At 49.2% G+C, this 27,220-nt stretch overlaps 5 protein-coding genes across 5 annotated transcripts; 1 reads left to right on the top strand and 4 right to left on the bottom strand.

Moving 5' to 3' along the window:
- Positions 1-1,268: 1,268 nt before the first annotated feature.
- On the bottom strand, positions 1,269-3,183 carry B0J16DRAFT_377978 (glycoside hydrolase superfamily; the record flags this gene model as incomplete). The annotated part of the gene is made up of 2 exons (XM_046130887.1): positions 1,269-2,968; positions 3,021-3,183. The coding sequence occupies 2 exons, from the start codon at positions 3,181-3,183 to the stop codon at positions 1,269-1,271; spliced, it is 1,863 nt and encodes a 620-aa protein (XP_045989167.1).
- Positions 3,184-5,424: 2,241 nt separating this feature from the next.
- On the top strand, positions 5,425-8,901 carry B0J16DRAFT_391292 (uncharacterized protein; the record flags this gene model as incomplete). Its single annotated transcript, XM_046131930.1, has 2 exons — positions 5,425-5,430; positions 5,540-8,901. The coding sequence occupies 2 exons, from the start codon at positions 5,425-5,427 to the stop codon at positions 8,564-8,566; spliced, it is 3,033 nt and encodes a 1,010-aa protein (XP_045989166.1). The 3' UTR covers positions 8,567-8,901.
- Positions 8,902-10,284: 1,383 nt separating this feature from the next.
- On the bottom strand, positions 10,285-12,859 carry B0J16DRAFT_366722 (uncharacterized protein). Its single transcript, XM_046130101.1, has 2 exons — positions 11,867-12,859; positions 10,285-11,810 (listed from the first exon to the last, which is right to left on the bottom strand). Exons 1-2 carry the CDS (start codon positions 12,592-12,594, stop codon positions 10,784-10,786), a joined length of 1,755 nt encoding a protein of 584 aa, XP_045989165.1. The 5' UTR covers positions 12,595-12,859; the 3' UTR covers positions 10,285-10,783.
- Positions 12,860-23,686: 10,827 nt separating this feature from the next.
- On the bottom strand, positions 23,687-24,902 carry B0J16DRAFT_328392 (uncharacterized protein). The gene is made up of 2 exons (XM_046126226.1): positions 23,756-24,902; positions 23,687-23,709 (listed from the first exon to the last, which is right to left on the bottom strand). The coding sequence occupies exon 1, from the start codon at positions 24,739-24,741 to the stop codon at positions 24,136-24,138; it is 606 nt and encodes a 201-aa protein (XP_045989164.1). The 5' UTR covers positions 24,742-24,902; the 3' UTR covers positions 23,687-23,709; positions 23,756-24,135.
- Positions 24,903-25,285: 383 nt separating this feature from the next.
- B0J16DRAFT_21188 (Met-10+ like-protein-domain-containing protein) lies at positions 25,286-27,195 on the bottom strand. The gene is made up of 6 exons (XM_046122998.1): positions 27,084-27,195; positions 26,720-26,993; positions 26,559-26,660; positions 26,431-26,508; positions 25,960-26,378; positions 25,286-25,903 (listed from the first exon to the last, which is right to left on the bottom strand). Exons 1-6 carry the CDS (start codon positions 27,087-27,089, stop codon positions 25,385-25,387), a joined length of 1,398 nt encoding a protein of 465 aa, XP_045989163.1. The 5' UTR covers positions 27,090-27,195; the 3' UTR covers positions 25,286-25,384.
- Positions 27,196-27,220: the final 25 nt, after the last annotated feature.

The raw sequence follows: 27,220 nt of genomic DNA, 5'->3' as shown, positions 1-27,220 counted from the left end.
TCTCATCGCCAGCCTTGCCAGTGTGATTTGAAATGTCATATCCCGAATATCCATGACCAACGTTATCTTGGTCTCAATTGTCCAATGCGCCATACAGAAGGCCTCCCACGCTCAGATCTGAGACATTCGTAAAGAACCGGGTGATGGCTGAGAACCGCTCAGCACAAGCTCCGAGACATGAGGGTTTCATCGTCATTCCAAATATGCCATGTCCCGTTCACTACCTGACCGCTAGAATGCGAGAGAACTTCTCTCTGGTACTCAATTTGCCTTTCCTCCAATGTATACTGCTGTTCAAGGCTCAAGGTGCTCAAGATGCAGTATAGTAAATGCAATGAGACAGTCAACATCACACTCAATTCCTGGCTCTTGATTCATACCTCACATCTATCAGATCAGCGATATGCTACCAAGAAGTCCCTCCCTACCTGTTCAGCTGTGACGACACATCACCGTGCCCGACCTCCCTTCATTTCCAAAGGTTCAGGTATGTCACCAAGTCACTTTATCGCCAAGCCTTGCCATCGTCTCGATTAGAAGCCCCGAGTGGTTGGAAAGTGGGCTGACAGAATGTCTCACCTATATATGCACACGCCGCTGATGTCCAGGCGCCTTCATACATCCACATAGTACACAGATCTCATGCAGGCGGGTATTCAGTAGCAGTTACTGCCATGCCATGACAGTTGTTTACTGATCAGTTCGAGCGGCGATAAAGATTCTGGTGGCCACGATCGGATCCTTCTTCAAATTGATATATTTCAAGACAGGCAGATTTAGAGGGGACTAGCGAATTAAAGTATTATGAAGCAGGTCAAATGACAGCCCAGCTATAGTATATTTCATACATAGAATCATCTCCCCAAAAAGGCATTCGCTTTCCCTTCGCTCAAGAGCCGTGAAGACGCATATACCGTAGTGTTACACATAACACCCTTAGAATAGTGACAAAGTAACTAAAATTCGTATACCGAGTGAAGAAAGATTAAATATGTTTCATCAATGTCGTCCTCAACAACCCGGCCTTATCCATTTTTCGGCGGTCATGATGCTTGTGATAGCGCAATGTTGCCTATTGCAGGATATCGTGGATGATATAATGAGTCACTAGATAAAGGCGAGAGGAAGATCGTTGCAAAGAAGTGAACAGTCGGGCGGTATTGGTCATGCATTGATTATATACAACAGTTCAACATATTCCAAAGGTTGAATCGTACAAAGGACGCTTGAGTATGCCATAATCAAAACAGAGAATCCTCCAGAGTGGCTTAGTAACCACCGATGAAGGAAGACTTGCAACCCCAGCTGCGCTCACAGTTGCAGTCACCGGGCTCCTTCCAGAGGTCATCCTCGTAGGAGAAGAAGACGGTCTTCTCACCACAGGTCTTGCGGATGGACTTGATGGCCTCAGCCTGCTCCTTCTTACCGGGGCAAGCAGAGCCGTTGCACTCGCCAGCAGAGGGCCAGCCGCACTCCAGGTTGATGACATCGTTACCCTTGCAGATACCACTGAGAAGGTCGAGCTGGCCCTGAACAAATTCACCAGCGCTGGAGGGGGTGACCTCGGCGTTGAAGTAAGGGTGGATGTTGGCACCGGTGACATCAACAACGCCACAGATGGCGCTCTTGACGTCCTCTCGCTGCCAGATGTTGAGGGTCTCGGCGATGGTGTAAGGGCCGTTGTAACCAGAGCACTTCTCCTTGACGACAGTGATGAGGTCGGCGAGCTCCTTGGGAGAGCAGAAGTTGTTCATGATGGCCTCGTTACCGACGGTGAAGAGCTTGACCTGATCCCACTGGGCCCACTCGGCGAGGGCATCGACCTGCTCCTTGATCTCGGGGGTCTCGTAGGTGCAACCAGAGGCCTTGACGAAGACACCAACGATCATGTCAATGCCGTACTTCTTGCAAGCAGGGGCGACGGTCTCAAGGGTGTCGCAGTCGGTAGAGTAGGATCGGATGATCTGGAAACCAGCCTCCTTGAGGGCAGCAATATCCTTGTCAACCTTGTCGCCAGACTTGCACTTGCCGGTGGATGACTCGTAAGGAGTGTAGGTGATACCGTAGTGGTCGTTTCCGCCCTTCAGGTTACCGGGGTTGGAAGGCTTAGGCTTGGGCTTAGGGGCCTCGGAGGGCTTCTCGACAGCAGGCTTGGTGGAGGCAGGAACTTCAGGAGCGGAGTAGACGGGCTTGGTCTCCTTGGTAGGCTGAGGCTTGGGAGCCTCGGGGACCTGGCTAGGAACCTCGTACGCAGGAGCAGTAGGCTTCTCCTCCTTAGGGGGCTCGGGCTGAGGCTCGGGAGCTTCGTAAACGGGCTTGGTTTCCTTGGGAGGCTGGGGCTTGGGAGCCTCGGGAGCCTTGGTGGTGGCAGGAACCTCGGTGGTGGCGGGAACACCGGACTGAGAGTAGGGGCAGACGTAGACGAAGTCGGTCTCAGTGACGGTGATAACCTGCTCGGGAGCAGTGTAGGTACCAGGGACGTAGCTGGTAGGGACGGGGTAGACGATGACGGTCTCCTCCTCGCAGGTCTTGGTGATAGGAGCAATGGTGTAGGTACCAGCTGAGGGGCAGACGTAAGTGGTGGTCTCGATGATGCTGGTAACGACACCGTCGTGCTCGGTCTCCTTGGCGTAAGGGCAAGTAACGGTGGTAGCAGTCTCAACAATGGTGGTGACACCGCCCATGGTGTGAGTTCCAGCAGGAACCTTGGTGGTCTCACCGACGCAAACGGTGGTAGACTCGGTCACAGTCATGGTGGTAGCGGGGAAGGTGTAAGTGCCGGGAGTAGGGCACTTGTACTCCTCGGGGGTCGGGATGGGAACAACGACCTTGGTGGTGGTGGGAGCAACGGGCTCGGGAGCCTTGGTGGTAGGAGCCTCATAAGCGGTGGTAGGCTTGGGCTTAGCAGCCTCCTGGGTAGTGATGGCCTGCTTGGTGGGCTTGGGAGGCGAAGGAGGGTTGGGGACAACTGGATCAGTCAGTATATCTGTGTCACGCTATAGAGATATTCAAATACTTACGAGTAGGCTCGCCATAGTAAGTGGTCCAGATGGTGGTGCAGCTGGGAACGCAGACCTCTCCACCACGACGGAACAGCTCATGAGCACGTCGATGGTGAGGCAGGGCAGCCTGGGCGCCAGTGGCCATGGCCGCAACGGCAGCGGCAGCAATTCCTCCCTTCATATTGAAGATAAGGCGCGAAATTCAAGTAGGTACTTAAAACAAGTTGATTTGTAGTTGTTCAAGAAAACGAATGCCCGCTGAAAGAGTGAAGCGGTAATGAGGATATACGGAAAACGAGGGGACGAAAGCGAAAATTAACTTAACAAGGTGCTCTCTAGATTCGCGAAGGACAGAACCGTGAGGGAAGAAGAAAATCAGAGGCAAGAGCAGGAAAAGAGCGGCGTATTAAAGGAAGATCATTTATGGTCTCTCTATTTGCGACCTGGTCTGCTGGGCCTTGGCTTGCAGTGCCCAGATGGCCATCGCATTAACACAAGATGACCTAACCGAGAAAAGTGGTTTTGATGGTACCTGAGACGATGCAAGATATCGGCGTCAAACGCCAAAACTCAGGTACCCGTCTGGCCCCATGTCCATGTGCCCTGTCTGTGCCTCATGAAATGAGCTGGGGTTGTCAGTCGCCCAGTCCCGAAAGTGGACGACCGTTGGTGCAATGCCGAACATCATTACCATGACAGTTCAAAAACCCCCCAGTATTAAGGCCGGGGTTTCTGGACGAAAAGGAGGACGGTGTGGAGCACGGGGCACGATGCAATCTCGTGGTTTCGACCGGCTCCAGGGGCTTTTTGCTCACGTTGTCGATGCCATCAAATAACAAGACTGGTCTCGTTGAGGAGCTGAATGGGGTCCAGGCCAATCATGTACTGGTTGGGGTTACCTCTGCTTAGGGGACCTGTCGTGAAGCGATATTATCTCGAGGATGAGGCTTCTTTATCCGCTGGTTGGTCACTTGATTGCAGCCAAGGGATTTGAGATGAGGAAACTTGGAGATGGAGATTCGGAAATACCGATCTTTGTCTCTGGCATCTCTTTAGCAGTTCTTCCTTGTGCTGTAGTCACCGCTTTGACTTTGCAGATTATAAGCCAGTGTCATATATATAATGATCCTCGTATAAATCATCGATTTAGGGTCTCACAATCCCTTGGAATCAGTCGGTTCGTCGGCGAGTGGGGTCGAGACATTCATCCATTGTTCCTGTGCCTGTTCCTGCATCTGCCAAAGTCCTGGCGGCCCCAATTTGCTTTTAGCGGGGGTGGCTTCACTTGGGCCTTGGGAGAAACCCATCCAGGGGTTGGTTCTTAGTGACGTGCAGCGACTTTTGCCCACCAGTTTTGGGTTAATTAGCGACCATATCATATCGAATGGGACCATCAGTCAGGTCAATGACAATCTGGTGGCTTCGCAACCCACCCCCAAAGTACTCTGTACTGTACAACACAGACAATGTCTTGCGGGGAATTAAATCAATAGTTTAGCTGGCAAAGCTGGGGCAAAAGCTTGTCGGTCGGTCTGGTCTCTGCGCTGCGCCGAAACAGCCTAAGCCTAGGCCTAATGTCGTGTAGTATGATAACATGATCCTTGAATCCCAATCTTAGATTGCGTTCGTATTTATCGTCACATCGCATGGTGTTCTCGACTTTCCAGAAGTTCTCGCAAGAGGATAAGAAGCAGGCCTGCCTGTATCCATCAGTTCTTTAAGCGATAAATGTTCTCTTGTCCTGTCCTCGCCTATTGACTCCTTTTGCTGCCCGCTCTTTGGTGTAAAACTGTAGACCAATAGGCAAGCAAGCAAGCGGCTCGGAGAGGGGGATTGCCAGTGTCGATCCTGTTGGAATCATCTCGTTGGTAAATGAAGAGAAATCTCACGCGCCTCTTGGCTCTCGGCGGTCAGAATACTTTTCCGATTAGAGAAGGTCTTGATTCGAGACTCTCCTTAAAGGGGATTACTGGCCGACAGCTAAGTTAGTTAACCCATGATTAGAACTGTTTTGTCGAGGTAAACAAGCGATGAGTAGCTGACAGGCCACCCCCTTTCGCTATGCTGTTGTTGGCTTAGACGACAAAATGCATCAAAGGGCGAGAGATGAAGGTTGCACAATTATTTTCCATCACGATGATTGTACTGGACAGTCGAGGAATATTCACTGTAAACATCTGTTGGTATAGGTAAAGACTGTAGAATGCATGACTGATTGACTTCAATTAAAGTGGAAAGAGCTGTGTCATGTGACATCGCGACTATGGAAATCGCCAACACGGCAATGGCAAAATTTTCAGCCTCGCGCGTTGGCCTCGAAGAATTTGAAGGAGGCGACTTTCTCCAAAAAGTCTTGATAAAAACATCGTAAAAATGTTGAGGTCGTCGAGTCGGTCTTATGTTTGCTGGAAGTGTCTTTCGCATGGCCGTAATGACTTGCGGTCGTCGCTTCCTTCGTCTGTGCAATCTCTGAGTAGACATCAAGTTTGTTACCCTGAATGTCACTTTGAAATATCATTTTTCTAACAATATCCTAGTATTCAACTGAAAATCAGCCTCAAAATGCATTTGGCCGAAAGAATATTCCTACCTCTTTGCCTCAGCAGTCAGCTGCTCGAGATAAGAGACCGATTCGACAGAGACTACGGGACTGGACTGCTAACAATGATCCTGAGAGAGAGATAACTCACATTATCCCAGATGTTTCATTCTGGTCACACGTAACCAACAGCGTCACTCGTCCTCAATCTACTGGATCCTCAGAGTTGGACAACTTCAAGGCAGAATCAGTAGGCATGGTTGATGGTATCGAGACCATCACTGATGATGATGCAGAAGTTTCCCCTGTTGGACAGAAGAGCCAGTCACCTGGCGATCTTGTTGAAATGAAACAGCCTGGCTCAAGAACACCTCTATTCGGCATATACTTGGGTCACTTCGGCAACAGGCACCACTTCTATACAAACTCGGGCCGCTGGGTTATCAGCCTGGGCTTCTCTGCCATCTTCTCTGTCTCCAACTTCGTCTCCGCAAAAGATCTGAAACCCATCCTTGAATTGATACCTGCGAATGCCACTGCTGATCAGTATGAAGAGTGGCGCGACCAAGAAAAGGGTCCTGGTCGAGACATCGGTGCTCATTTGATCGCCAAGATGAAGAAGTTCATCTGGGAAGCAGATAAGGCCTACCAGGCCAGTCTCAACAATCTAGACAGAGCTAGGTCTTTGGTCTCGGACGGGAAGACCACCAAATATCTCAGCTTGTTTGAGTTGGCAGACATGTTGCTGCCCGCATCTCTCAAAAGGGATGGACTGTTTCCTCCTCCTGTGTTATACGCTGTTCACACTGCTCTCTTGCGTAACGACTTTGTCTTCCGACCAGTGAGCCCGTCTGCCGACATTCATCGAAAAGACCACCTCTTCGAGATCTTCCCCTACCAAGACTTCATGATGATTAATCGTGTGACTCTTATGATCCGGGAGTACGTTCACTTCCTAGGAAAGACGGGGGGCAAGATGTCGCAAGAAGACCTGGCACAGACGGCACTTGGCGCCTTCATCCTGAAAGCACGAGAAATTGTTCTTGCCAATCGAGAGAAACGCTCGTGGACGCCCCATGGTATCCTCGCCCCTACATCAGGGGTGACCATCAAAACATCAGACTGGTCCAGGAAGCATGCTGAGTTCATTCGCTTTCTGGAATGGTGGGCTAGCTACCATCTCTTCGAGGACTCTTCGCACTTTCACGCAGATGGCTCTCTTCTGCTACGAGCACTAGATCTATATGAGGATACAAGGCTAGATCAGGCTTGTGCCTGGACATTCCTACAGGAGCTGGGCATAATCCCTCCATGGGAGGTCCCTTCTCGATACAAGGTCCGTTTCCCTGAAGTCAAGATACAGAGCGGAGGTGGTCTCATTCGAGACCCCATCACCAGTCTTGAAGATTCAATTCGGCCAGACATCGCAGAGGGTGCCAGGAGAGACTGGGCCGATGACACTATTTTCTGTATCGATGCCCCTGAGACTATGCTTATCGATGATGGCATCTCTCTGGAACACACAGAGAAGCCTGACGAATTCTGGATTCATATCCATGCAGCCGACCCAGCGTCAGGAATCAAACCAAACTCTGAGTTGGGTCGGTTTCTGGAACTTATCCCCCAGAACATCTATCTTCCTGGTCACTTCCAGGCTATGCTTCCCCGTCAAGCTGAGCTGGATAACTCTGGAGACTACAAGTCGGAGAGCTTGGCCGATCAATATTCTCTTGCCCAAGGCAGGCCTACTCTCACTTTCAGTGCCAAGATCAACGAGAACGGAGATTTGCTCGATTATAAGATCGAGCCAGGTACTGTGCAAAATGTCAAATACTTGGACCCGGAGGATGTCAGCAAGTTTTGCAAAGAACCTCCATATCCTGTCAAGTCGGGTCAGACTCTTGTTGTTGGTCAGCTACCTGACAAGCCAGACACTCCACCAAACCGTCCCATAATATCAGCTAAGGATTTGGATGATAAGAGCAAGGAAGATCTTCTAACACTGCATCGTCTTTCTGGAGCTATCAGAAAGAGAAATCTCAAAAAGGGAGCATGGCCAATCTTCTTAGGAGACACTTCCGTTACTGTCAAGATTGATGATGTGCCCCTAGAGCAAGAGGAAGATACCAAGGTCCTACCAGCTGATCCTTACATCAAGGTTGGCTACGCCAACTCCAACGGTGCCTCCGTAGTGACCAACACAATGGTACTTGCTGGTGAGATTGCTGCTCGATGGTGCTACGATCGCAAGATCCCTATCCCTTACCGCCGAGACGTGGATTCAGCGAAGAACATGCCCAAACTCCTCGATTACACCGCCAAGGAGGTGTATCCTCTACTGTACAAGGGTATTTCACCATCGATGGCGCAGCGTCAGGAAATGTCACGTTTGACTGGCGGTGTTGAACTGTCTACAGAGCCTGGCCCATTCTTCATGCTCGGTCTGGACATGTACGCCAAATCAACTTCTCCTCTTCGCCGCTTCTCCGACCTCATCGTCCACTGGCAAATCCACGCGGCATTGGCACATGAGCGCAACATGAAGCGCAGCATAGATGCTGAAGCTGATGACCTGAACGAGATCCTGCCCTTCACTAACGAGACACTCCCCAATACCCTTTCCCTGCTGCGTATGAGGGAGAAAATGGCCCGGACTATCTCTCGCGGTACCAAAGAATGGGTATTGATGGCGCTTGTGCGTGCTTGGAAGTTTGAGAAAACGTTGCCGAAGCAGCTGTGTTTCACCGTTGATGCCCGTTGGAAGCAGGGCGTGTCTGGCCGGATAGACATGTTCGACCTATCGGCCAACCTCACCGTTGAGGGCATCGACGGTCTCGTGCTCGTCAAAGACATCAGAGTGGGGGATAAGTTCGATGTTGAGCTGACCGATGTCAATGTTCACTCTCGGCATATCTTCGTCAAGGCGCTCAAGCACCATCCCAATCCTAATAGCCAGACCGAACTAGAGGGTACTAGCCAGCCGGCACTCTCCCCGGATTCCCCGGACCCAACCCCGGCCTCGTGAGCTACGCCGCAGGGTCTTTCTCGAACACTGGCTTTGTTGGGGTAGAAAAGTTCTAAGCTTGAGCGTCACCGCCTTGAAGGCAACGGCATGTCTTGCGGGATCGTGGGCGAGATTGGCGGTGATTCTGTCTTACATGTTGCACTTTATCCTACCCACTCCTAGCCTTTGTTTCTGGCGACTTACATCACAGCACACCACAGCGCTTGGCTGTCGACTGACGTGGAGTACTGGAGTCGCTCATTTCTCCCCCGCATTTTTGCACATCCCATCGAGTCACCCCCTGCGTCAGAAAACATGGGGTTTCCTTCTAGAGGATTGATTGTCAGAACCCTGACGTCTGTCCATGGAAGTCATGTGCTGCAAAACGCACTGTACAATTATTAACCATCATTCTCAGGGGGGAAACACTAGAACTCAACGGTAGATCTCCCCTTGCCCGATGTACGTCACCTACCAACCTGTATCATCACCTGTACAATATTTTTACACATACCACATCGGATTTGGAAGAGTTTTGGAATACAAAAGCATGAGATGTACCGTAGATCATCCAATTATAGAATGACCAAATTCCCAAATCCTCATCGATGCCAATGTTGCATGTCGCGAATGACCATCGTCAAACGTTTCCTCGCTCTCTGTACGACACTAAGACAGTATAGTAAGCAACATGACATCCTCGGCTAATAGCCTCACTCACACGACATGCTTCCAGCCAGCCGTTGCCCTTGTCCCTGTCCTGTCCTGTCCTGTCTTGTCTGCAAAAGAAGTAAAAGGTTCATATCACCAATTAATCAACCGGCGACTCAACTCTCAGTACTGCACACTTGCATAGAATATGCGGCAATTTGCTAGGGCACGCGGCATGAGGTCACGCGGCCAAAAGAGAACAGACCAGACCGTGTCCTGTTTCCCCAACAATTTTTAAGACTTGCATTGCACGTCAATTGGCGATCAACGTAAACGAAATGCTCATGCTCATGCTCATTCGCCCGCAAAGAGCTTTTGCCTGCGCCTGAATTGTGGCGAAATCATCCAACGGCGACCTGTAAAACACGAACTAGAAAAACCAAGGGCCCTGGATGATCAGCAAGGTACCAACCAACCTCAGGCAATTCGTCCCTAGTTTAAATGAACCAGCTCCAGATCTCAGTTGGATGGGTGACTGAACTTGTATGATGCAACCGATCTAATTTGGCCAAAGCCGATAATTGACGACATGATGTAAACAGAGTATTATTGTATCATAGCATGCTTTTGTGTTGGCTTTTTGCAACGTATCTTTGATTCAGTCCGGTCCGCGTGTGTACGTCGAGATCCGATTCCCTGTCTGTATGTACAACGAATACACCAACGCACTGAAGATCCGGTCCTGTTGCCATTTGCCGATTGTGTCCTTCTTCTTTTCTTCTTCTTCTTCTTCTTCTTCTTCTTCTTTCTTCTTTAATCCGTCCCTTCCATGGCCTTGGCCGTACCGTATAGTCGCCGTAGTCGCCGAAAAAAAAAATCAATTGACCCCATATACCTTTGCCCTTGCCTTTCCTGATCCGTCCGTAGCCGCCCGAGGCCGCCTGTGATCCGTAGTACCCACTTGCCTATGGGATATCATGAAGAAAAAAAAGCCCTTGCCACAAAAGAAAGACATGAACGAAAAATTATAACGCCGAATATCCACCGGGCCTGTGACCTTCGCGATGCTCCGTTTGCATCGCCCTGACTTTGTAGCCGGAGTCTGGGGGCCGGGGTGTCACGGGGCAGGCTGATCCTTTGCTGATAGGCCTGATAGCCAATAATTGCGGTTTTGGTTGGAAAATGCCTGGCCAGATGACTGACTCTCCCCCTGCTGTGAGGATTGCCTCACAGCCACCCAGATCCCGTCCACAAAAACAAGTACATTGCTTTTCTTTAGCCTTTTCGTCTCGGTCCATTCCGTTATTACAGGCCGTGATTGAGCGATAGAGATGCAAATCCTATTCCGCTTTCCAAAATGTCGTCGTGACTAGGCCAGGTTGTCGACTAACAAGACCTTGACTTGTGATGGTCGCGGTATAATGACAGGTCAATGCCAATTACCTTCGAAAATCCCTTTATATAGAAGCGCTTTTGTTGATTTTTGTCATGGCGTCGTGTCAACTCACTGATTGTGAGCCACAAGCATTTGTGCTTGTTCAAATTCAAACTGCGTCGCTAAATGAAAGTCGAACGCATGTATAACCATTACTTCCTCCATCCCACGTTCCAGATAACGTGGGCGATGTCCCGGGCGGTGTTGACCGTGTCGATAACGCGGCCAAAAATCCCATCTCCAGATTGCATATCGCCTTCCTCGTAAGGCATAAACATACCGGATGGCGTGCGTCGCATACCCGCAGGCTCCTCACAGAGACTGCCTGAAGAGATGGATCTGTTTAGACCGCCATTGATGCCTTCACTAGGTGGTGAAGCCCACCCTGAGCGGGGGCTCAACAACGCATCGTCGAGGCCGTCATCATGATCCTCCTCCCCGAAAAAGAATTTTCCAGACTGCTTGGCAGGTCGCAGGGTCTCTTGCGACGAAGAAGGGGACATGAGGGGACTCCTTGAGTGCTTCATGGCAGTCTCTCGTGGTTCGGGGGTGTCCTCGCGGTATTTGAGTGTCGTTGATGGCAGCATGGCAATTGTCTTTCCTTCAGCCGCAGGCTTTGACTTCAAAGTCTTGCGTCGGGAAATAGGTCTCTTCTTTGTCTTGACCTGCTTCATCATGACTCCATCGTCTGAATCACTGTCAGAGCCATAGTGGTCATCGATTGCTTCTTCTTCCTCTTCGCCCTTTATTTCAACGGCTATGCACTGCTCGACTTGCTCGTTGAAATGAATGTGTTTTCGCTCAGCACTAGGCGAAATAATGCCTGATGACTCAACTGAAAGAGCGGCGCTACTGCTGTCTCCACTCAGTCGACGTGATGCAAAAGGATAGGCAAAGTAATCCGTGTTGGAACGGCCAAGGTGGGGTCGAAGAATTCCTCTTGTCTCTTGGGCCTTGACAGCGGCTGTGGCTTGCTTCAATAATGAGGCCGTGGACAGTGATCGCTGGAGCATAACTTCAGACATGCTTCGCTTCTTCAAGATGGGCTTCTTGCTAAGGTTGACAAGTGAGTCAGTCTTAGATAGTGACACACTGGAGGGTTCCGTGTGGGTAGGGTGGATGTTCTTGGGTCCTGACTGTAGAGGGCCGTAGAGCCAGGTGACATCACAGTCCTTGAGCCTTTTAGATGTAAGTATTTCAGTATATTCATAGGATACATGCCGCGGGGGACAAACCAGTTGAGGGATTCGGGAGAGATGGTCTTGAGGTTGTTCTTGGCCTTCATCCATGTCCTCCAAGAAGCATTTTCCAATCGAGCGCTGTTGGGAAATTCTCCACGTCGAGTCACGACATATCGCCATGATGACCAGATATCCTCTTCTCTCCATTCGTGAGACAGATAGTCGACCTGTCGCGAAGGTCTGCTTGAGACTGCAGTGTCGTCCTCTGCATGCTCGGACTTTTCGTGTTCAGGTGTTTCGGGTCTTGATGTATCCTCAGAGACCTCTTCGGGGTTCTCATGTTCTGCAGGAGAGACAGTGTAAGAGTCGCCTGTTCGAGGACTGGGGGGTGGCTCTAGGTTGTCATCGTGGTGGATTTCGGGGCGGATATCTTGGTGAACATAGAACTTCTCTTGCGCAAAGGAAGGAAACATAAAGTGGTCTTCAGGTGATTCAGCAAGGCCAATGGGATCGTCGTAATCAGATGCAATAGAGAGATTAGTGGCGGGGGTTGAGGCGTATGAAAGGTCAATGGAGTCGGCGTGGACTGTACGGGGAGATGAGGGAGCAGATGAGGAGTTAGATTCGGCGTAAGATTTGGATGCTGGGTTATAATGATCGCTCAAGTGTGAGGAGGTGGAAAATGGTGAAGTCGATGAAATGAAGTTGGATTGTGAGTGTGAGCGTCGTAGACCGGAGCCGGCAAAGTAACCGTTGTCGTCGGACTGAAGAACGACAGCCATGATGGAGATTGGAGAAAGAACCGTTAGGATGTTTTTCAATGCCAGAGCACCAGGGATAGGTGAAGTTGATGGAGTCGAGGTTAGAGACTCATGAGTACAAGCGAGACGACACTAGACCAGAAGTCGAAGGTATGCTGGTGAAAGAGATATATTGATGATGGTAAAGTAAAGGCAGAGCGAAGATCCAGCGTGGGTACGAGAGTATAGAGAATATGTAGAATGAATGGGTTTGGCAATGTGGGTGGGGGGCCAGGCTTATAGCAGGTGCAGTGTCGACCTCTCTAAGTTAACAGCCGACGGGGCCTGTACTGTATGTAAAGCAGAGCAGGCGATAGCCGGGGGTCCTTGGGCTTGGGGCAGGTGGACAGGTTCTGTTTGGGGCTAGTTCTAGCGTACCGGAGGAGCACGTAGCGTAACCCGGTGCTTGTTGGTGTTGTGGGTGTGGGCTTTTTTCGTTTTTGGTTTCTGGTCGGGGGTGTACAATGTGGAGACTGGCGTACAGTACAGTACGATGGATGGCAGGCCAGGGATGAGCTAGAGCTAAACCCGGTCGAGGCGTGGTGGCGTTGGAGCGACTGAGACCTCCCCAGACCCAGTTGCGGTGACGAAAATCGTGGGGACTCGAGTCTGGTCCGCTCTGGGTGGTTTGTTGCTTTGAGTCTGTACCGTACTGCGCTGTACTGCACTGGCACTTCGGTCACCGGCCGGATAGCGGAGACGTGCGCCCGCTACGACGGTATTGGACAGATGGTAACAGTGGGTGTCTAGCGAGGTGGGTGATTGTTGCTGTTCCCCAGGCTTTGAGGATGACAGGTACCGACAAGGACGAGAACAGGAAGAAGAATTAAAAGTTGAATACCAAAATATTTAGGGTCGAGGAGATGATGAATAAATAGGGAAAGAGGGGAGGTGAGGGGAGGTGATAAGTTAGATGGGTAGGTACGGAGTACTTTGGAATAATTTGGGTTTGGGCTTGAGGAAAGGACAATCAATAAAAAAGAAGACAGGAAGGGAGAGCGGGGGAGATAAGAAGCCACAAACCAAACCAAACCAAACCACCTTAATTCTTGAGACGACTACAAGTCGATAACACGCAAAAGTACGGTACAGAAAGACTTCCACCTTCAGACCAAGACCAGCAAATACCTGTCAAAAAGCCTAGTCTATACTGTACTGTATGCTGGAGGGCGTATCAATAGAGAATCATTCGCCAATTGATCAAATGATATCAGGGAGCAAGCGATTGCGATTGCAAAAAAGAACCATCGGTAGTTGACGAAGGGAAGCTCAACGGTCGAGGGAGTGTCGCAATCCTGAGGTGAGGTTGAACTGCACTGTAACTCTCCTCCTCAGCTACCTATGTACAGAACAACATCAGGGTATCTGGAGGTGTATCTATCTGGGTTACGACTGGCGGGTGAAGACGGGAGATTTGCTCAGGTCCAATAACTTTCCCAGTCTCCGATCCCATCTTCATCTGGGGGGGTCCTGCAACTTCCCCAGTCCAGCTTCGCATGTACTGTAGCTTGCTGTATAGTAAGATATGCCATGCCCCAGGTCAATGCAAGAGAGCGAGCTTGCAGGGCCGGTCAAGTTTCTATGCTTTGGCGAGCAGCACATCAATCCCTTTTGGTGTTTAGCCAGTTACCATAGTGTATTCCGTACTGCTACGCAGATAAGGTCTAGATACGTAGCTACCCATCTACCGTATATGCATGCTGCAGCTTAGGTATGTTGAGTTATGTCAACGATGGCGACAAAAGTCCAGGCAAGAGAATCATTGATTGACATCCGGCTCTCTAGACGAAACCAAGGGAGGAATACTGCTTATCTCGAATTATAGCTAGCCTATGGCTCATGTCTTACACAGCATATATCGCAAAAGGCGCCCACGGTTGCGTATTATGACTGATCGGCTTGCAGCAGTGATGAGCCACTGAGGTAACAAACGATGGCGTCTTTTTGGGGACCCTGAGGGGAAAGGCACATATCGTGCATTTTTGTCTCAGCCGACTTTGAGCTTGACATGGATTTCAAAGCTGTGGAGAGGTATGAGCTACAACTTATCGACGTGTAAACTTGTCGAGATTGGGGCCAGAGCCAAAGTACAAGGTACAGTAGGAAAGACACTCAGATATGGCTTTACCCCAGACGTGGGGTTCCCGTTCAACTCAGTGCTGCAAAGCAACAGACAGTTCATTACCTATCAAGCCATAGAGGTCGGATACACCAATAAATGGCATTACATGAGGTTGCACGCAAACTCACGCCATTGCAATTGCAAAAGGTCGCTTTGTGATTGCATTTTGATTAAGTATCACAGCAGCCTCTTCTGTAGAACAAGATGAGAAGTATTAGAGAAGGGGGGCGTGGGGGGAGTGTCTCTCGAAAGCGTGGAGGTCCCAAACCTGGGCTTCAAGCCAGCATGGGGGCGCAAGCGAGTCTGAGTGCTGTGATTATACTGCATTACCGTAATAGGGACGTCGAGATATCTGCAGAAATATTGAACAGAGCCATGGTAAGTGCCGTGCCCGCGCGTCTGTGTGTTGGTCCAGATCAAGATCAAATCCAAGGGAAGCGAAGCGAAGCGAAGCGAAGCAATACTCGCATTCTTTTTTTTTCTTGTCAATGAGGAGTGTCGATCGGGAATGTGCCGTCAAACATGTGCTTTTAGATAATGATTCTGAGTCAATCGAGAAGCCTTTGTTTCGGATATAATTCTTCTGCATTTCTCCAACAATGCCGCAAGTCAGCCATATAAACACCACGATGACCCAATACGGAGTACAACTCATCCCTTGGCTTGCGAACCGCCCTGCCACTGATTCAGTCTCTCAGCCTTCAAAAGCTCTTGGACTCATGCTCATATCAGGAAGCCCAAACTCACGGCATAGCCGGTGAAACAATGAACCAGTCAGGTCTATAGCAACAGAGTCTGTTCGCATCTTACCTTTGATAGTTGATGCAACGTGATGTGATGATTATTCTACAACCCAACTGGCCAGAAAGTCCACAGTAAGCAAGCCAGGTTACTTGGAGGCTTCTCCAGCATTGCCGAGAGCTCAAGTTCAAAGCGCCTTCAAGTTCCACAAGGGAAAAGTAGAACCGAACAATCCGCATGTGCAACCCCATGACCTTGTTATAAATGAATAAGATGCTATGACCTTGGACGTACGTAGACGATAATAAAGCTCTAAGATGAAGCTACAAGGTTGTTTGCGGGGTTATAGAGCCCAAACTCTCTAAGCAATTTGCTTCCAAACCCACTGCATGGATGGAAGTAGCCGTTGGGTTGCAGGGGAGAGAAGGATGAGAATCCCGCTATCCGGTAGCGAACGATACATACGATGCAGACGATTCAGGTAGATAATTACAGACCTGGTCATGACGAGCAGAAGGTGATCACGAGTTCATCTCCTGAGGGTACCTACAAGGCAAGGTTTGAATTACAGTACGGTACGGTACGGTATAAGTGAGGTATTGCAGGGCAACGCGCGTATTGATTGGGGAAGCGAGCGGCTGAGACGAACCGAACCGTTCAAGTGTCCGTCTTTGGTCACAGGTGAAGAAACCAGCCTCACCCCGGACAGACAGCCGAAGGGCAAGACAAGACAAGACGAGCACGACATTCATTCAATCTGAGTACCCAAACTGGCCCGGGCGTCGTTAGATTTTCCCTGCTTCTTCTTTCGGCTGAATCGAGAGCCCTGGGCTGGCCCCGTTTCTGTGCCAGGAACAGAGACAGACGAGTCTCAGTCTTGTGATAAAAAAGGTCTAGAATGAACAATGGCACGGTAGGATCAATTCTGATAAACTACATTTTATTATGAGGTAAAAACACATCATACTGTAGCTAACAAGCAAGAATTGCAGCACCAACAGCAACACCAAAACAACGCCACATAACGGGACATGCCCGAGTCACGATAATACTGTAACTCTGTCCGGCTCGACTCGCGGGCAAAAGAAAGCAACAATTAAAAACTTTGAAGCCATCTGATCCTCTGTCAATCTCGTGTAATAACCCAATTAAGGCCGAGCCTTTCTCTGGAATGGGTTCGGGAACCAGATTCGAGACAACCAGGGGTACTTACAGCGCAGGCAAGCAGACAAGCAAGCGGAAGTCTCAAAAGGGCAAAAAGAAGCCAGGCCAGGGTAAGGGGGTGGTTCATTGAAAGGGGCCCAGCGGAACGGTCCAACCTAGACAACCGGCCCTGTCTTGTCCTTCGGGGGCCCACGATTAGTTCCCCCGTCGAAACCGACTCCAGGGGATTGGACGGACAAGTCTTTGACTTTTGGGGCCTGAGCAGGGGTTTACAGTAGGGGCAGTCAGGTCAAGTCAAGGCCCAAGACGACAGCCTAAACAAGACAAGGGTCCATGTCTTTTCCATCCAATCAAATTCATCAAAAGAAACGAGGGGCAGGGGAACATCGTGGGATTTTTTTATTTTGAATTTTTTTTCTCTAATTCTTTTTTAGTCCATCGCTTGGCTTCGCTTGGACTCCTTCGCAACTGTCCGACGGTATAGAGTACTATACAAGCGGGGATCATCAAGGGCCGAATAAGTTCCAGAAGCCTCTTACTACGATTCATCACATCAATGCAACTCAGCCCCTTGCTTTACTTGATCATACAGTTAATTGACAGCTTTATTGGCTCGGATATCATTGTCTCGCCAATTCCCAAGTAAACGTGATACGATTAGAATGAAAATTTTAAGCCTCCTTCTGGAAAAGATCCACTTCGTAACCACAACTCTGTTTTACTCTGCAGAATACGGATACCACGCGTTGCTTCGACAAACGTTTTTTTTCTCTCACGCTACTCTGCTATGACATGTCTCACTTCAATGCAGGGCTCTCTCTTGTCTCACCAAACGTCACTACTTGTCATTTTTCCCCTGCTCGAAATTAATTATGTGTTCAGTGGCGTTTTGCCCTACCCTTAAATCACGGATCTTATACACAAATTTCCCATTATCTTGATAAAATATCTCATTGAAGACGCTATATTGCTCAGCGGCTTACGGATACCTGTGCACCTACTATAGCTTTAACTTTGCTGAACCTCCATGTCCTAATTATAGACAGGGATGAGAGAATTGTTACGAGCTCCAGTAAACAGACTCGGAGTTACTGCACTGCGTCGTATGCCAACAGCTATTGTTGTTATTGTCTTTCGTAGATGAGACGCGGTTGAATGTGAACCTAAACTTCTGGAGCACAATGATTTTCAGCGCTATCATCTGCGATGGAACAATTCCCCTCACATCAGTTCATCCAAGTGCTCCATAGTTCCAGGTCTCGATCACATCAGCCGCCGCGGCAGAGAGCTGAGGGCGCCAATAACTGGGGATGAAGATGGCCTCCACTGTCGATTCGATTGCGTCTTCGGGGAGATAATGATACTAGTGGGCATCCGGGAATCAACCCGGAACTTTGCTGACGCCCAAGAACTCAATTGTTTGGGGGTCAAAACGCCAATTAACCTGTCATCAGCTGTAGAATTCAGCTATTGTTTCGGGTGCTGTAGGGCTTTGTAGAGTAGGTATGGATTTGCGCTTGCTAATATCTCATCTCGACTCTGTTTCTGATCATTCACTAATTTGATGCTGGGTGCATGAGACTTTCAAACTTGAGAACATACTGGGTCAAGAGCCAATTGGAATCCCAGGCCGTCATCCGTGGTATTGTTGTTATCAATTACACGTCCAGCTTCTGCACTTGATCTTGTTAATTCTTCTACATGCCGGCTTCAAGTCAGTTCCATCCAGACCCTGCAACTAAGTATGTATCTAAGACCAACAAAGGACGGTCTCATCCATATCAGTCGAGATGCATCTTTGATACCGTATGTGGCTTCGTTGTTTCCTCGGTCGCGCTCAGGCCAGTGCAGGTCAGGGCAGAACAGAACGCTTGTTACATCACATCGCAGGAAAGAACAGGAATGCAACCCCGTCTTGTGGTGTTGTGGCTGTTTTGACAAGGTTGCGGCATTCCTCAACGCCAGACTGTTTTGATGTTATTGATGTAATTCCACATACGGTACGGTCCGTGCGGTCTTTGAGATCGACGTTTAGCTACCTCAAAGATCGACATTTCTCCATAACAAAAAATCTGGAGGGCAAGATCTTTCATTATAGGCAGTTGGGGTACTGTAGCCTTCGGATACTGTATCATACTGTACTGTACTGTCTTGACCTGCAGCCTGCGTGTCCGTCCCTTTCTTGGCTATGAGCAGCTATGCAGCTCACTTTCAGGGTTGATGCCACAGGCCGCGCAACATTGTCATCATGACATTCCGATCATCTTGGCTGCATTTCACATCGGCAAATCAAATGCAACCCGACCACGAGCATTGGTAATTGGTGAAGAGTTATTCAGGCCAGGTCGATATTATACGGGATCCAGGGGTAAAATTCATGATGGCTGCCACAATAGTGTTTTGGCAATTAGGGCTCTGCTTTTGCCTGGCTTCTCGTAGCTTTACCTAGGATGACTAGTCCGTCAGAGGTACGTCAGCAGAACAACAAAGGAAACTTCACCTATACCTTGACAGCAGTCCAGGCCTCATCTAAGAGACATAGAGTCCCGTGACTGAATGTGGAAGTACCTTGCCGAGTCGCTTGTGTCACAGCTCCAGTATGGCTCTCTGACGGATGCGCATTTCCCATGTCTTCCAGAGCCATGCCCTTTAAGCAGTCTAAGACCTTTGTACATAACTACACGCACGCGTAGTATGTTTGCCCTGAATGTTCTGAGCAAACAAAGGGAGTGCCACTGAGACACTTGTTGGAGAACCAACTGATCAACCAACAGTTTGTCTAACACTCCAATGGGGGTCTCTCGCACAGCAACCATGTGGTTTCTCCCGGCCGTTATATGTATGTCGTTTCTGATGTACCATGCTGTACTGTATGTAAGCTGTACCTGGATGTTGCCGACTGCTCAATTGGCTTTGTTGATTGGACGAATGTGCTGTTTCTCAACGTCTTCTTGACCAGGGTCTACCTGGTATGATTGATCGATAACCAGGTCTGCTCAATCAATTGCTCGAGATATCGTCAAATACCCTACTGATGCTGTGTACCAGATATCAGGTAGACGCTTCAAGATCAATACGTACCTACCTTGATATTCTTCCCCGTCAAAGTGATGATTGACAAATGCCAATTGCCGGATAGGTTAGCACCTACCTGCCTTAGACAAAGATAGTAGCGGGCGTTGATGGCCAGTCGTTCCTTCTACCTCAGACTCCCCAAGCTCTTAACTGAAAGCCACCGCCCGCATTCGCACTTGCACTTGCCAGCCCCAGGTTCCATCAAGCTAAACCCAATCAAATGCACTCCCCTCACCTCACCCCAGATTCAGAATCTCCCCCAGACACAGATCCATCGTCCATCCGAATCTGACCCCTCAGAGCGGCAGGCCAAGCGGAAGAAGCCAAGCACCAAACAAGGCACCCTACAGCTGATGTACAATACGTTTCGCTAAAGGTGCACCCCTTCTCGATATCTTCTTCACCTAGGTGCTTAACTGATAGACAACAACAGCAACAACAACTTGCTTATCTTCCTTATCTTGGAGTTTCATATCTCCCTCTCGCCAAAGTGCTCTTCGTGTCTTTGACTCCCTCGCCGAGTAACACAAACATGCTTATCATTATCATCTCTTGTTTGTTCGATGTCGCTCCGTCACTCTTCGCTCGGCTCGGCTCTTCGATGCCAGTCGTTTCGTCTTATTCGTATCTCGGACGGTTTCCGATATGACTTCTTTTGCCACACGCATATACAGCACCTTCCAACATTATGGATTCTTCAATCAATCCGTGAAAACCCGAGAATCCAAGCACACCAAGCTTTTTTTTCTTCTCGTCCCGGACCCTTACGCCATGACACATCAATCCTCAGCCATCGTTCCCATTAACAGGCATGTATTTTCTTGACAGCAAAATATCTTGTAGGTTGCTCTTAAGGGTGGGTCGATGGGGACCTATTGCTGCGTTGCTCTGCTTCGAGAGCAAACACCCTAGAGGGTCACTGCACTATCAAGTCCACTCCATGATGTCTTTGCTTTAACCCATTCATTGGCCGCCATGGCTTGCACTATCTGATTTGCAGGATGCATCTGTGGCCGCAGCTGCGAATGCGGATGCGCTGTGGCTACAGTAGGGCTACTGCAGCATTACCGTTACTGTACTGCTTTGACATAAGCTCAAGCAAGGGGATCTTGGCATTGGTAACGACGGACGCAGTTTTAGCTGCCGTGATCTCATTTACTATACCAGCCAAGCTGGCCGGGGCACTGAGATGCCTATCAATGCGGCTTTTGGAGATGTTCACATACAATGTCTCGTTTAGCGCCCTGTATGTGGGCAAAGTCTTACCTCTTCGTTCAGCATGGAAGTTTACAGGTGCTTGAAAAGCTGACTCCCCTCAAACGCTACTATTGGCGAGTTTGACGATGATGGCATTCTCAGCCTCTACGAACAGAATGGAGAACCTCTTCGGGACCGGCTACATCAACATCCCGCCCGAAACGAATTGACGCTCTTTCTGGGATTGGTGTCATGAACAACCCGTTTTCCCTACGGGCTATAATATAAGTGACGCCATTGGCAGCTCGTTTCAAGGATTAAGCGAATCGACAATTCGGCTATCGTTATTCGAGAGTTTCCGTTCTATAATTGTCGGTGCGATTGGCCTCTCTAATATTGGCTCATAACCGAATTCGCATGCTCGTTCTAGCTATGTAAGTCTAGACATGTAACATCGATACATATACGGATCCGTCTAATAGAAATAGTGGAATGCACACATACAGTAGAATTCGACTACTGATGGTTCTGTTCGGTCCTACCTCACACCAACTACGCAAATATCAAGACTTCCACGCAAGCAACCTCGTTCGCACCGGCTAGGCTCAGCAGGATTTCCTTGGTCGGATGTACCCGCCAAGGCTTGGTTAGCTAATGGATTCTAAAGCCAATCTACAGGGACCCTGATCAGCATAAGGATCGACACTTTCTTTTTGCTTCGGCCAAATCTGGCAGTATCTCTAACAAACTTGATGACATATGCTTTGCCGCGCAAAGCTTGGTTGTTGGTTGTACAAAGCCACTCGCGAGTATATGATGTTCATTGGAAAACTCGGTAGGATTCTACCGCATAATCGACTTGACTTTCTCACTAATAGGTACATTTTCATACAGAATGAACCTTTGCTCTGCGGTGGGCCGTGGTGATTTTGGGGTCCCCGCACTGGTGAGGACACAAGCTTTGGCTAGCATCACTGGCGCCAACTGCAACAGCTTCAATATTTACGAAGAGAAGTGGTTCTCGACAGCCATTCTATACTTTGAGGTACTTCTGTGCTCCACGTTGGCCCTCAATCTTTGGTCTCTTCAGCAGTGATGGACTGCATATTCTGTGTCGTGTCCCATTTCCAGGCGTGGTGTACCCTGGTTCTTTGCAGATGGACAATAGCTGTGTGAATAGAATCACGAGGCTCACCAAGAACAGTAACCGAGATTTGATTGCACACCGACGCGTTCGGGTTACCATTATGGGCTATGTGAGTTGTCCGTTTTCTTCACCACCATGGTATGGTGGAGTATCCTGCCATGAGCTGCGTTCAACAAAGTGCCAGCCAGCTATCATTCTTAGCTACAACGTAGCGCGAGAGACAGGATAAGGTTGCAGAGATCTTTGGCTACACTCCATGATGTATTCAATTACGCTTCTATCAGATATGCAATAACATGTTGATAATAACATGCCGTCGGCCCAGTTTGGTATCAGTGTTACTCCTGATACTTCCCTTATGATACATCACTGGAACGCCCTCGCATGCATTACCCAATACCGCCTGCCAGCGTTAACGAACTTCCATCATCGCGACTTATTATTCTCGCCTTCTCAATGCCAGGTCTGTCGAATAGCAGAAATCAAGTCTCGAACAGCCAGTATAGAAGCACTGTCTCCAATGTTCGGCCAATCATATTTCACGATTGCCCCTCGTTGCTCGCATATCGGATCGGCCGAGACTTAAGACGTTAGTGAACGCAAGTCATCTCGGTCCGAGCAAGTGGAACTTGCTGACTTCTAGACGAAACGACAAGAGAGAACAAGGAATTGAAATGGGTAATTTGTGGCTCTTGGAACGTCTAAATGGATGCCTGCTGGAGTTTCTGCATTCGATTCTCGATTTCCCCTAGCAATGTGGCTCTACCCACAAGGATTGACCAACAAGATTCGATTTTAACAATAGAAGCCACACTTTAGCATGTGAAGGCTGGCTGATTATGCGCATCCTCCAAAGTGGGATGCTATGAGCTAACAGAACTAGAGATCATAAATATCTCTCGCGAGCAAGCTCTCCACATAATCGCAACTCTAAAGAGTTATGATAATGACGAATTTCATCACATCAGACTTGGCGCAAAGCCTACAAGTCTTGTCGTCCATCCTTTGCCAACAAGAGCTTTTCCTCTCCTCTTGTTGCAATATCGCCTCATGAGTTCGTTACTGTGCTCGAACACCCATGACAACTCAAGTGCAACCCTATCTTGACAAGGGCGCTTGTTATTAACTCAAGTCCTCAGCCTCATACTGGCTATCCACTCGTCTCATCGTCTCGAAACTCCACACCCCTTCCCTCGAAGCGCTGCAGACGGGCCTAACGGGAGATGGAGGAGTTCCCTTGAAAGCAGATGCGTCCGCTGTGATGTACGTTGCAGTTGCATCTAAACGTAGACGCCAGACGATCCCCTCTCCAACCTCCATGAGCCGCTGTTCCCATAACCCGTTCTCTGGACTTGCAGCACAGCCCTGGTAGGCAGCGACGGGAAGAAGATCAATAACATCGATGCTCAGTCATGCAGACTCGCTTATGCGATAAGGAGGCAGCGATGGACGGCCTCAGAACAATTAATATAGCTGGGCTATAACCAAATGGCTGTTCATGATTGATGGTATGTTTCCGAATAGTTTCTCTTGCAGTTGATGAAGAAACCCCGGGCCCGCACCGAGAGACTGGGATGCTATAACAAGTCGCTTTGTAGATTGACAAGTTATCGCCACTCACTCTCCGTTGCGCGTTGCAGATGCTACGTTGGTTCGTATCTCTCCCAATATCTCTCACTAACGCTCATGTTCTTCAGCCTCTCGGTTTCTTTGTGGGTTCTCGAAGCTTGCCGACCATCCTTCGTATGAGAATTGTCATTCCTACTGTACAACAATAGCTGATATTTCAGGGTCCACTGCCTGTCACCATCTTAACTCTCCGAATTGACGCTGCGCAACTCGTATACCACCACGTTTTAGTGGTGTCGTGCCTCATCTCACTGATAACGCAACGCAGACATGGCTTGCAGACGTTATTTATGGCTGAGGCACATACCGTAGATCGGTCAGGGGAATTTGCGTGGGATGGCAGCACCCTCAACTGCGCGTAGGGTTACGGAATACCACACCGAGGTCACCTAGATTTCGAGGTAACCCTGGGCTCGGGATGGCGGGTATGCCAGAACCAGGGCCAGGGCTAGGGACTCGAAGCGGCCATGAAGCACGATACCGAAAGAGGAAGAATGGACATGGCTCCTTGAAAAAAGATCCTGAAGGAAGAGATATCCAACAGGTTTGCGAATGTGAGAATTGATAAGAAAAACATCACGACATTATTGATATTGGCATTATGCAGCCGCATCGAGGATCGAACCAAGCTCTTAGGTACGGTGTCGCATAAAGCCTTGTAGCGATTTATTTTCATTCTTGTATTTGCTGTCATTTGTCTGAGTGTCTCACTTAATCGGTTCGTCTCTCCGATCTTGTAACTGACCAAGAGTCTTGTCTTGTCTTGGCCTGGCTTGGGTTCTGCAAGGTTACACCACAGGGCGTGCGTCAGCTTTGCTCCAATACATGCGCGACGCACTGCGAATGCGGTGCAAGGTATACAAAACGTCGACGGTTCAACGGTGATGCCGTGAAACCATGCGAGGGTGCAGACTAGAAGGAGCTTGAGGGGTGCGTCTGCGTTGTTCAAGAGGGAGTCAGGTGTCGCCCATAAGGGTGTCCTCCAAGATAAGATGCAATCGCTGATGGGTAACCCGTTCCCATGAGTGCAAGGGTGGGCAAGGATAATTACCATGATAGGTGTGCCACGTCTTGACCTGGTCAGCCACGCCTGGCATTCGGTATGAGCTTGTTTTATGAGCAAAACAAATTGAACCAAACCAAACCAAACCAAACCAAACCAGCAGAGCAGGGCAGGGCAGGACAGACCAGAGGATGTATCGTCGATCCCTCAAGGGTATCCCGAAGCTTACGCTGACCGGCTGCAGTCACAGACCAAAAGAACCCCGCGACCCGTTATCGCGGCTAACTATACTCAGTCTGAGTTATCATGAAAGCGTCATCGTGCCTGGGCGGGCCGCGGGATAAATCACCCGGGCAAGATACAGTATCGGGCGATAAGTATTGTAAGCGCTTTATTATCAACGGCCATATCCCGATGGATGCCAATGCGACCCTGTTCTTGATTGTAGAAAGAGAAAGTTGCATTTGGCGTAGGCTTAAGCGCCTTGGTTTGTCCATTTTTTGAGTTTCCGACCTCGTACTGCATTGGGTTGGTCAATTAATATCCTACTGCAGTACGAATACGTTACAGCACAGCATAGCATCGTACAGCAGCTGTGCAAGGTAATAGGCTTTAGCCCTCCGGCCGTCCGCCCGGCCGACCGTTCCACCCGGGGCCCGACAAATGCCGGAGATATCGACATCGTCCGACCCGTCTAAGCCCTCTCAGCAAAGGCAACCTCACGCGGTAGGCGGAACGAAGCGCAGAACATTCTCTTTGCAGGCGCAACGTCTCGTACATCGTAGACGAGGACTTCGCCTTCTTTTTCGGGGTCGCCAGGCTTGAGCAAAACACCAATCTCTTTACGTATGCGTTCGCAGACGTCGTTCAATGGTGTCTCATCATCGGCCTTGACCGAGAAACAATGGACGTGCACCATGGGTAGCTTGGTCTCGGTGTGAGGCTCAAAGAGCTCCTCATGACCATGGTACAGACCCCGGTAGTTGTGAGTAAACTCAATGGCGGATGCGGGAAGGTTCATGACAAAGTGAGAAATGGTTGGTGGCACGGGCACTCGGACAGGCTCCGGAGGCGGCGCTGTAGACTTTCTTGATGGTCTTGGAGGTTTGACAACTGCACAGTCGCCTCGCTTGTGAGCTTCCAGAACAAGATCTGCGGATGTGCGGATGAAGTCGTGGCCATCGTAATTGAAAGGCTTCACGAATTCCGAAACCTGCAATCAAGAATTAACATCAAGTCATGATGGGACGAGACTAATGATGAGCTCACCTTGTTCCTGCGGATTGCGTCCTCAAGGTAACGGTAACTCTCCGGGTTCTTGTCGTTGGCCCAGACAAAGACACCCTTCTTACCAGCTGGAACAGCAAATGGCCCAATACCAGCCATGACATCTGCCACAACCTCACCTGGCTTGAACAAGCCTGCGATTCTCTTGTGCTCTGTATCGAGCTTGCTGTTCCAGTATACCTTGGAGTAATCAAACTTGAAGACGCAACCAGCCTCGCTGACTTCAACGTTCAGGTCATCAGGACCTCCAAGGACTTCGTAGGCAAAGGTTCTGAACTCGTTCTCTGAGCCGACATTATCGATCTTGTTGATAACGGTCTTGATGTGAGGGTTCTTGTCAAGAAGTACCTGGGCGATGATGTTCTTGTAGGGCAGGTACTGATCTCGAATGTTGAGGTGGGCTATCTTGTAAGTATGGATTCTGCTGGCTCTGATGAGGACTCGAAAACATACCAACGTGTCCTACTGTGTTGAAACCACTTGGGATCTCCTCGTGTAGTTCTTCAGGAAGAATCGATCTCATGACATCCACTGGCTCTTGTCAGCCTCCTGCATGTGAGATCACAGGGCCTTTGACTCACTGTAGGTCCAGAACTCGTAACCGATATCAATATCATAAGGGATAACCTTAATATCACCAACTTTGGCGGCTTCTTGCAAAATGGGACTCCATGTCTCGGGAGCTATTATCTCTTTATCAGTATCTTTCGCCAGTATCTCATATAAGGGTGTTGCCACTTACAAGTAGACTTGATCTGAGGAGCCAATACTATACACTTCTTACCTTGAGAAGCAAGCGAAGGGTCAGGGTCGGGCAGGATAGGGTTGAATCTCTCCATAAAGAGAACCTCATTTGTCTTTTCAAGTTCTTTACGATACTTGGAAAGGAGCTTGTTCTCTTTGATAGACGCCGCGGTAGCATTGAGTGTCTTTGCAAACACTGACCTATCGAGAGTCTTTGCTGCACGAGCAGCCGGTGCTCGGAATAGGTTCATGTCTCGTAGTTGAGAGTTTTTCTGAATATTTTCCAAGAGTCATTAGTTTCTGATTATTTCCATGATGGTATTTCTGTCTATTAATTTACAGTGACAGGGGTTGAGACTAACATCCATAGTGAAGCCTTGCTCCTCAGATATCGATGAATTTTTGACGAAAATGCACTGACTTTGACGGACCTGACATGAGTCAAACAAGGGTCCCTGCCTGAGAGAAAGTGAGGCTGGTTTGGACTGAGTTTAGGGCT

Source organism: Fusarium flagelliforme (assembly GCF_020744385.1).
Source record: "Fusarium flagelliforme strain FIESC 12 MPI-CAGE-AA-0113 chromosome Unknown B0J16scaffold_1, whole genome shotgun sequence".
NCBI classification, from domain to species: domain Eukaryota; kingdom Fungi; phylum Ascomycota; class Sordariomycetes; order Hypocreales; family Nectriaceae; genus Fusarium; species Fusarium flagelliforme.
Note: the sequence above shows the minus strand (reverse complement) of the source record. Positions and strands in the feature narration are given on the sequence as shown.